Genomic DNA, 10,829 nt, shown 5'->3' with positions numbered 1-10,829 from the left:
AAATAAATATGAAAATAAAAAAAATATGTAAGTGCTTCCACACTAAATGACCCCTTCATATAATACTATTTTATTTTTGGTTAAATCTTGAATTAAAAAAAGGAATGTGCAAAAAAGTTATAACAATTATAGCATCAAAAGGAACATCATTCTAATTTAACCATCACATCACACAATGTTTACAAAAAGGGCAACAACTAAACCAAAACAAATTACATCTAATCTAAAGTTAGTGCCTTCTCTATACAAGATCCTCCTCCATCTTTGTCATATACTGGCTTTGACAGTTTGATTTTCACGATCCTCTCCGACCTTCGTGCGTGTTTGTCATAAACCAGAAGTTGAGTCTTGTCAATCCCTTCCTCGTCTTTTTCTACAGATAGCGCTTCTTCAATCTCAACAGATGTATACCCAGAATCTCTCATATCTTTGATTTTTTCTTGCGTTTCAGCATCTCGAGTTTCATACACAATGTTTGTCACAGGTATATGAATCCTAGGCCTACCACGTTTCTTTTTCACCTTTGGGGGCCGGTTTTGTGTTGGATTTTTGCAAGATCTCGTGTTATGACCCCTTTGTAAGCAGTTTTTGCATGTATAGTTCCTAGTAGAAGATACTTCTATTATATCATCCTCATCAGCTGCATCCTTCTTCCCTTTGGTTGAGAGTATACCAGGCATTATTTTGCTTTTAGAAAGAAAAGGGTTCATGTAGTTTTCGTATGCTACTTCCATTCACATCCTACAGGTGCAATATTGTCCACCAAAAAAAGCCTCAAACCCACTTGAACAAAACATCTATATGAATAATCAAACGATGATGATATGTAATTCCTTCGAATTTTATATGAATGTAACGAAGAAAACAACATCAAAAAATGTAACAATGTGTAGGGAAACTTACTAAGATCGATTGCTGATGTAAGAGTATATGAAGTTTAGATGTCGATTTCGGATCTTGAAGCAATTTCTTCCGAAACGAGGGTTTATGTGAGATGTTCTTCCAAAAAGAAAACAAAACCCAGGTTTCTGTTCATTTTGGGTTGCTAATTCCAAACCAAAACGGCTAAAGCCAAAATGAAGTTACATGTTATAAAGCATGTAAAATATAAATCTTTTGAAAATAAAGATTCAGGGCTGTTTGTTTTCTAAATTCTAATAAAAGCCACTCTAACCAACCAGGTGCGCCGGACATATACACAGCAATTGTTCTTTCTCAGCTATTGTATTTTTAGAAGCGTACTCCCCTCGTCAAACTACCTTTGAGTTGCTACCTTAACTTTAATTTATATTATTTGAACACAGATTTATTTTTAGTTTTTTTTTTTTTACTATTTTAATAATATTATAAACAATTTAAGTATATTTTATATAATTTTAAAATAATTTGGTAAATTTCACATAAATATTCTTTTGTATTACATTGCCTATAATAAAATATCATAAATTATAAATTTAATGAGTTTTATGCGAAAAATCTTTTTATTTTAGAAATTTTTTTGATAGGCAAAATATTAAATAATCGGATTTGTTTATTCAAAAAAAATAAAAAATTGAGGACTTTATTAAAAAATTTCTCAAAATAATAAGATTTTTCTGCATTGATCTCTAAATCTAATCATTAAAATTATTAAATTTATTGAAACTAATAAGAAAATAACCACTATTTTCAAAAAATTTAACAAAATAAACATATTCGCTAAACTAACAATTTTATTTATTGTTGTTTAACAAATATCATGTTTAATTATTTTATATAAAGTCTCTAAAAATTAAATCATCACAATCATCTTTATATTTGATTTACATATGATTAAACTAAATAAAATTTTGATTTAAAATTATTTTAAACTATTGAATGATTAATTTCAGTTTATTGCAACAGACTGTAGACGTTAAAAAACAAACATTCTTCTTATTACATGTTATTTTATAGCCGTTTGATCAACCTCTTATGCTGTAAAGGATTGCGGATATAACCCACAAACTTCATAGTTTTCACTTCGAAAAAACAAACATCACCTAAGTAGCTAGTCATAACCGATTTTCAAATTTATATTTTTTTCTCCTTAAGAATTTTTGATCTAACAATTTTCATCATTCATAATTTTAAAGTTATAGTAATGGATAATTTTACGTTTAAATTAATTTGTAAGTTGACATTTCGGTCCCTTATTATATTTTAAAGTTACTTTTAGTCGCTCACATATATTTTTTTTATAGTTTTTATTTTTATTAATATTACTTTTTATTTAAACGTTATAAAATTTTGTGTTGTTTTTATCGAAACTTTATCTTGATGCTTTTATGTTTCACTTGATATAATATAATGGTCAATGTGCTATATGTGGAGTATTGACATTTATAAATTATATTCTATATACGAATTTCAAAGGAGTTACTCTGCGTATTAAAGTTACGTTTTTGGTCTCTCAAATGATTTTTTATAGTTTTCGTTTTAAGTAATTACAAACAAATTCTCCGTCGCAACGCATCAATGACTTAAATACTAGTTATTATTATTATTTTATTTTCAAAGACACCTTCAAGGACAATGACCAAATTGAAAAGGGACCGATTGTCATTGTTTCGTCTACCATGACACCGTGATTGTTGTTTTGGAGCATGTATATCGCAAGAACTAAATAAGGTTAAACATTAAAGGGAGTTTTTAACAAAGATTTTTATTAAATAAGGTAAGTAGAAAAGTAGGTAACAATTTTTCTTTCAAAAGGTTAACATAGGAGATGTCATAACATAACATACAAAGTTAGGGCTTTTTTGGTTATTTTATTATTTCTAACGCGGTTAGTTAAAAAAAATAACCGTGTTCAATTTTGATGAAACCAGAACATTAATATAAAGTTTTCTAAAATTATTCTTAAGTTGCCTTTGAAAATCATATAAACCAATGATGATTAAAACATAAAAAAACCCCGATGGTTCAAAAAATAAAATCCAAACTATTGATTTTGTTTTTTGTTTTTATTTTTATGAAATTGATCACAAAAGGAAGAACGTTGATGCATTTAAGTATTTGAAAAGAATAGACGCTCCTTGAAAGGCACGTGGCTGACTTTAATAATCTGACCGTTGCCGAAACAACCCCCTCCTCCTCTTCCCCCCACCCCCTCTATTCAAACACCGCTATCTTCCCCTTCCTCCTTCCCGTTGTTGTCTGCCTCTCTCCTCTCTCTAAAACCTTTCTCTCTCATGGCAACAGCGATGGAGACGCATCCTCAGCAAAAGGTACCTTCAATTGCTGTTTGGAATTTTTTAGTTTGGAACGAATTTGTTTCTCGGTTTTTCAATGCTATCTTTAGGGTTCGTTTTATCGTTAATATCTGTTTGGATTTCACACATTAGAACACATGTGTGTTATTATTAGGTCTTCAAGTATCCTAGAAATGATGTTAAACATTCAATTTGAAAGCTGCATTATGCGAATTTGGACGATAGAGATGTAATTGGGTTTAATCGTCATCAATGGTGATACAGTTCCAACTTTTATATCCGGAAACTGTCCTCGTGTTGTAGATCTGCTTCTATTTCAGTAGATTGAGATGTAGCAGTAGATAGATTTAATACTCTGTGATAATTTGATGTATCAAAGGATTGACGGATAACTTTAGGTGAAAACCTTTTTTTATTAGAATCATATGTTCATACTATCAGTTCCATGAGTTCTAACACAAATCAAATCCATTTGAATTTGAATGCTAGTGAAGATGCTTGAATTGTTATGAGCTACTACTAATGATCTTTGGATGCATGATTATATCATATTGGATTTTCTTGTTGTGATTATATAGGCTTCTTCAGATGCTGCAAACGAGAAGAAGAGGTGGACTCTTAGTGACTTTGACATTGGGAAGCCACTAGGAAGGGGAAAATTCGGTCATGTCTATGTTGCAAAAGAAAAGAGGGTGAGCAAATCAAATCTAATCACCAATCTTAACATATTATGTCTGATTTGCATCCTAACCTAAACTATCATCTCTATTATTTTGTTAATATGCTGAATAACGTCCATGTTTATTCTCAAAACAGAGTAATCATGTTGTGGCATTAAAAGTGCTTTTCAAGAGCCAACTTAAACAGTCTCAAGTGGAGCACCAGCTTCGGCGTGAAGTTGAAATACAAAGCCATCTTAGACACCCTAATATCCTAAGACTCTATGGTTACTTCTATGATCAGGTAAAATTTACCTCTATACCCTTACCTTGATGTCATCAACAATGGCCATTTTACAACTCTAATACATAGATAATAACTTCAACAGCAAAGAGTCTACTTGATTTTGGAGTATGCTGCAAAAGGTGAACTCTACAAGGAGCTCCAGAAATTCAAATGCTTCACCGAACGACGTTCTGCAACTGTAAGTATACGATGATGTCATTATTTATGTTTACTTTATTATTTTATTATCATTATAATAATTTTTATTCACATTTAAACAGTATGTTGCCTCATTAGCACGGGCTCTCATATATTGTCATGGGAAGCATGTTATTCATAGAGACATCAAACCAGAGAACCTCTTGATTGGTTCACAGGTAATATATACCACTAATATACAATTTTTTTTCTTCTTCATAATTTCGTTTTTGTGCTTGATTTGAATAATTAATTTTACATATATTTGTTATATTTTTCAGGGTGAGTTAAAGATTGCTGATTTTGGGTGGTCAGTGCACACATTCAGTCGCAGGCGAACCATGTGTGGCACACTGGATTATCTTCCACCTGAAATGGGTAAGACCCATGACAAGCTTTGTAGGGATATTTACGGATTTGCCACTAGGTCTAGTTTATTTAAGTTTGAAGGTTGTATATATGTTTGTATATAGTGGAGAGTGTGGAGCATGATGCAAGTGTGGATATATGGAGTCTTGGAATCTTGTGCTATGAATTTCTGTATGGTGCTCCTCCCTTTGAAGCAGAAGAGCACTCTGATACATATAGAAGGTAATCATGTTATTTACGAATTTGCCACCAGGGCTATTTGCGTCTTTTGCACACCAAATGCAATATAAAACTGTTTGTCATGTCATATATCTGATACAGATTGTTGGACTCAAATTTACAGGATAAGGCAAGTAGATTTGAAGTTCCCTTCAAAACCTGTGGTTTCTGCAGCTGCAAAGGACCTCATTAGTCAGGTTCCACCTAACTCTATCTCTCTCCCTCTGTTGGAGTTTACCATTTTACCCTTTAGAGTTGTTTGTTTAGTAATAGATATTTGTATTATAAATTGTATTGTAGATGCTTGTGAAGGATACTTCAAAGCGGCTGCCACTACACAAGCTGCTTGAACATCCATGGATTGTTCAGAATGCGGACCCCTCAGGGGTGTATAGGAGTGGTTGAGTTTTTGCTTGATAACACAAGACACAAGAGAATCCATAACAAGTTGTAAAAATAACAATTATTGTTCCTATCTATGTATAGAGTTAATACTCCTTTATGTGGTTTGATTTGTGTGACCATGATGAAATGACTAGAATGCCCTTGTAGGCCAAATAAGAATAAGAATGTGATCGCTCCTCACTTTTTGAACACACTTGAAGATCGTTTAGCTTCTCACATAAGCTTCTATTATTTGAAAGTGGAGAAAATAGATGAATTTGGGGTCTTGACCCTAAACTTTTCTCAATTGACACCTTCATTAAGTCAAACATCATAACTTTTAGCTTCCATATTTGACAAGATTTGCCTCTCAACATTCAAAATTTTTATTTACGTCCAAGACTTTTTAGTTAATATTTATAGTCTTGTAACCTCTAATATAACTCCATAAGTTTAAGTCCAAAGTTTAGTTAAATAAATTAGGTCAAAAGTCGTACATTGAAACTTCCAGTCTCATATTGCTGGTGTTGCAATAACTTATTTATAACTAACTATATCAACTATATATTAGGTAATAATCGAATTAATGAATATAAATTATCAAATGTGGACACAAAGAGGAGAGGAAGGACACTTTTGAGCAGGAAGAATTCTACCGATCTCAATTTGGTGGTATATGTAAAGTAATTTAAAATTAAACAAAAATAATCATAGTTTTTCTGTTTTTTATTACATTATTGCATAGTTAATTTATGCCTAAGTTTGATGTCAGGGTCGTTTTCATTTTAGAAATTTGAAAAATTATAAAAATCACTTTTCTAATTTACATACAATTTGAAAAACAGGAAATTTTCATTTTCTTGGAAAAATTTTAAAGACTGAATCAACCAATCATATTTTCAAAATTTTCATTTTCATTTGGAAATTTTCATGAAAAAGTAGAAATATTTTCGCACTCTTAGCCATTCTCTTTGTGAAGTATCAAAAACTCGCCTTACATATAAGGTTTCACTAATTTGTTCATTACAAGTCCCACATCACTCTAACCATTTCTCTTATATAATAACATTCCTAATTTCCCTTATCACACATTCTCTCTAATAAATAAAGAATTTTTGCCACTAGATATATTCTTATTGATTTTGCCACATATCATTTTGTGGTTATTTTCAATTTTTTTTTCACATGACATTTTGTGGTTTTTTATTTTATTTTATTAATTTCCACATAATATTTAAATGTAATAATTACAATAAATGTAATAATAAATACATATCAATTTCATTAATCAACTTCCTTCTAATTTCAAATTTTATAAATTAAAGTTTCATTAGTTTTCTTTGTTTATTTATCTAAATTATTTGTTTAAATTAAAAGAAAAACCAACAATTTAATTTTAATAATTTAATATTTTTCTATTTTTTTCTTCTAAATTCCTACTTCTTAAATTTTAGAATTTCATATTTTTTTTTTCTTTAAAATGAACCCATGTAATACATGGATCTTATATCTAGTTTCCCTTATATAATAACAAGCTACATGTCTCAAAATTTCAAAGGATTTTTCTCATATGTTTTATATCTTCTAAAAATTATCTACCTCAAATTAGTTTAAACCAGACTTTTGGAATCGAGACCACGTTTCATTCAATATTGCAACTTGCAAGTGCTTTTGATTATGTATACCATTTGTGAGAAAAGAGGAACGGTTTGTTATAAAAAAGATTCTGCATATTTGATTGATAATGTGACTATGTGAGTTCACTTTCCTTAATTACTATTTCGACCCTAACTAACTGTATGGGTTAAACGGAATTTAATCTTTTATAATCCAACAAATGCACTTTCAATTCAGGCACAAAAGAAAGTTATAGGAGAGTATATGAAATGTGTTATGTTACATAGCCCCATATTTTGGTGTATCACCTAACTTATATTATATTATAGTTTAAGTCCCCATTAGCACTCTCGTTGATTCTAACTACACTTTAATGACACGATGGATATTCTTGAATACACAACAAAGAAGCAGTTCCAAAAGCATTAACAAGTGGAATTAAAGAATAATTACTTTGATTAAAACATTGAAATACAACAGTACAAGGGGCAGTGAAGCCATTAAATCCTACATATACATATATTTATAATTATTATTCAACAGAGTCACTTATATGAATAAAATATTACACAAGTCACACTAACCGCAGCTTAAGCATCTCAAGAGACCGGTGCATTCGAACCTTGTTCCTACATTGACCGAATCGTTCAGATGGTCAATCATATTCACAAGGCACTCGATCATCATTTCAAAATCTTTTTTCTCAGTTGTTACCTGAAGTACTAGTAATATTGCTCTGGTAATTTTCTCCTTCCATCAACTCCATTGCACGTTGTTCTTCCACTTTCTGGAACTCCAACACCTCTTTTGGTCCCAAAAAACTTGGTTGATTCGTGGATGAAAGTACCCTTGCCCACATCCTATCGGTTATCACAACCTTATTATGATGATCCACTATACGCTGCATGCATGCCAAATATCATCATCATCATCATCATCATCACACAACATAAAAACAAGAAACTAGAACAATCACAGTTGTGTTTTCACAAAAACCACTACTTTATTATTTTTTTTTCTTTAAGAAAAACCACTCATATTTCTAAATGTTTTAAGAAAAAACATTCATATTAATAGAGATAACCTACACTGAAAGGAATATAAGTATGTCGACCATGCACAAGCCCACTAATGAACCCTGTGAACCCCGCCATGGCTCCATGAACACAGCTTTGAGCAAGAAGAGTACAGTAGATATTGTCAGATGCATTACTTGGAACAGCACGAATCATGTATGTAGGATCTGTATGATTTTTATAAACTTGTTCTAGTTAATAACAATGATATAACTAAAATAAATGAAAGAATGTGACATAAAATATGAGTGAAAAGTTACCAATGTATTTAAGAGTAATCGGGAAGTCTTTCTTTTTTGCAAAGTGAGTCTGCAATATAAGTGTGAAAGATGATCAACACTTTGAAACAAGTAAACTTGATCATCAAAATTCTTAATGATTAATTGAATATTATACCTTAATGCTATCAGAAAGCCACAACCCAACATCTTTAAGCAGTTTGTTTCCGGAAGCATCTTTTGCAGTTGCTGAATTGCTTTGTGCAACAAGTTCTTGACCAGCTCCTTCGGCCACAACAATGACCATGTGTCCGTTTTCTTTTAGCCGTTTCTCTACAAATTGTAAAAGCCCACCTTCACCATCAAGATAGAAGGGCGATTCGGGTATTAAACATAAATCCACATCACGACTTGCAAGAGTTGCATACATTGCAATGAACCCTGAAACAACAATTTAAAAAAAAAAAAAAAACCGATTCAAATAGGCAGGTAAGTGTTGTCTGAATTAATAATGTTTGAAAAAAGTTGAATAAAGTGACTGTCACACTTGGGGAAATTGGAAGGTAAAAAAGAATTCTGGAGAAATTTGTAAAACGTTAAAACCCGCAATCTTATGATTTTTCTATTAAGTAAAAAAGAAAACATATTTTTCTCTCCATTCAACTTTTTTCCAATAGTGTGCTAAAGGATAAAGTGTTGTATACCTAAAGTTTGTTTCTTTTTTGAAGGGAATGAACTAAACTAAACTGTCTGGTTGAGACTAAATGACTATTTTACCCTCGTTATTAGTGAACTTATCAGTACAAAGTGAGCTTACCGCTGTAGCGCCCCATTAATTTGACTACTCCTATGCCGTTTTCTGCACTCTCCGCCTCAACGTGTGCAGCATTAATAGCACGTTGAGCCTCTTCAACAGCAGTATCAAAACCGAATGACCTGTCAATAACCTGAAACAAGAATCAAATAGTTTTAGATCATATGTTTGACTTGAAAAGATACAACCAATTTATTTAATTAAAAAGTTGAATTATCTAGGATGAAATTAAATACCGAAATGTCATTGTCAATTGTCTTTGGAATCCCGGCCACAACAGCTTTAATTCCCCTTCGTCTGATTTCCTACATATATGTAGATTGAACCACAAATTATATAAATATATTCAATGCATAATCACAAAATAATGAGTCTTGGAGAGATATTATAATGCAACGTACTTCATAAATCACAGCTGCACCTTTTTGAGTTCCATCGCCTCCAATTATATAAACCTTATAAAACAATCAATCATTCATTAGGATGCATGCATGCATGCATGAATCATTAGTGGAAAAATATCAATGATTAAACATGTGAAACTTGAAACACCTGATTGATACCACGATCTTGAATGCTGTCAACTATCTTTGATTTGTCATGGCCACCTCTTGAAGAACCAAGAACTGTTCCACCACGTTTATGAATATCATTTACAAACTTTGGTGTTAGTGTTATTGTATTCTTTGAGTAGAAGCCTCTATATCCTCCCTACACAAGATCACAAACAAATATAATAAGAATCATGAATACAATTTTGTATCTTTTTATATATACATTTTGAAATGATTATGTGGTTATTGATATGGAGACTTACATCAATTCCAAGAACTCTGGTGACGCCATACATGTGATGAAGGGCACATACAATTTCTCTAATCACTGTATTTAAACCAGGGCACAGACCACCACATGTTACTACACAAGCACGCACCTGATCTGATCTAAAATAAACCTGCGTCATTTAAAAAAAGTGTTTTTTTTTTTTTTATCATAATTGAGATTTAAAAGAAAAAACAAAAAGTAAAATTGAATAATAATAAATAGCATACGCTTTGGCGGGGTCCAGCACGCCGAAAATGGACTCCTCTTGGACCGTTCTTCTGGACAACAACCTACGAGAAGACAAAACTAATTAGATTTGTTGATGGTGATAAGCTCTGTTTTTCTTTTTTTAATAATATAACTTATAACTTACCTTTTCTGGTACAGTATCATCAAAATCGATAAAATATTGCCTGAAATATCGTAGGACATGTTGTTTATTAAAGATTAAAATGAATTGAAACGTGTATATTGAAGATTGAATCATAATAAGATGCAAATGTACTCACTTTACAACGGAATATGCAGGATTGAATCGCATTGGATTGGGATATGTCTGGAGGTGAATAATGAATGTTTTAGTAATAAGAATGGCCAAAATTAAACAAAAACAGATTCACTCAAACCCTAAGAGAAAAGAAAACGAATTATATGGGAATGATGAGAAAGAAAGAGAGAGTACTTTGAGATTAGGAATATAATCGGTCAAGTGAGGAATGTCTTCAAGAACATAACCATGATCCCCTGTTTCAATCTTCACATTATAATTGTTGCGTTCTTCCATTTCTTTCCTCGTTAGAAACAAAAAGTTACAATTTTTCAAGAATCAAAAGATGGGTTTGTTTCGTTGGATGATCTTCAGTGGAGATAATAATGATAATTAATGGAGATTGTGAGGTATAATTTTGTGGGTCAATTTCTATATATATAA

General features: G+C 31.4%; 2 protein-coding genes and 1 long non-coding RNA gene across 4 annotated transcripts; 1 reads left to right on the top strand and 2 right to left on the bottom strand.

Annotated features, from left to right (window-relative positions):
• Positions 1-105: 105 nt before the first annotated feature.
• On the bottom strand, positions 106-1,243 carry LOC145001518 (uncharacterized). The gene is made up of 2 exons (XR_013661630.1): positions 904-1,243; positions 106-797 (listed from the first exon to the last, which is right to left on the bottom strand). It is a non-coding gene; the product is annotated as an uncharacterized LOC145001518 (long non-coding RNA).
• A 1,849-nt stretch (positions 1,244-3,092) lies between these two features.
• LOC145003366 (serine/threonine-protein kinase Aurora-1-like) lies at positions 3,093-5,562 on the top strand. 2 transcript variants are annotated; one of them, XM_078962494.1, is made up of 9 exons: positions 3,093-3,248; positions 3,812-3,925; positions 4,050-4,196; positions 4,282-4,377; positions 4,460-4,555; positions 4,658-4,754; positions 4,850-4,967; positions 5,089-5,161; positions 5,265-5,562. In XM_078962494.1, the coding sequence occupies exons 1-9, from the start codon at positions 3,213-3,215 to the stop codon at positions 5,367-5,369; spliced, it is 882 nt and encodes a 293-aa protein (XP_078818620.1). In that variant the 5' UTR covers positions 3,093-3,212; the 3' UTR covers positions 5,370-5,562. The 2 variants fall into 2 exon arrangements, with proteins under 2 accessions (XP_078818620.1, XP_078818619.1); XM_078962493.1 differs by having other exon boundaries at positions 3,106-3,248; positions 5,067-5,161; positions 5,265-5,476.
• Positions 5,563-7,457: 1,895 nt separating this feature from the next.
• On the bottom strand, positions 7,458-10,829 carry LOC145002104 (ATP-dependent 6-phosphofructokinase 6-like). The gene is made up of 14 exons (XM_078961400.1): positions 10,581-10,829; positions 10,408-10,454; positions 10,272-10,311; positions 10,126-10,188; positions 9,891-10,028; positions 9,626-9,784; positions 9,475-9,528; positions 9,310-9,378; positions 9,077-9,206; positions 8,438-8,700; positions 8,302-8,350; positions 8,054-8,208; positions 7,680-7,866; positions 7,458-7,594 (listed from the first exon to the last, which is right to left on the bottom strand). Exons 1-14 carry the CDS (start codon positions 10,680-10,682, stop codon positions 7,545-7,547), a joined length of 1,506 nt encoding a protein of 501 aa, XP_078817526.1. The 5' UTR covers positions 10,683-10,829; the 3' UTR covers positions 7,458-7,544.

The sequence above is a fragment of the Lactuca saligna genome, chromosome 6, assembly GCF_052625555.1.
Source record: "Lactuca saligna cultivar CGN05327 chromosome 6, ASM5262555v1, whole genome shotgun sequence".
In the NCBI taxonomy this organism is placed as follows: domain Eukaryota; kingdom Viridiplantae; phylum Streptophyta; class Magnoliopsida; order Asterales; family Asteraceae; genus Lactuca; species Lactuca saligna.
This window is presented reverse-complemented; position numbering and strand designations above follow the sequence as displayed.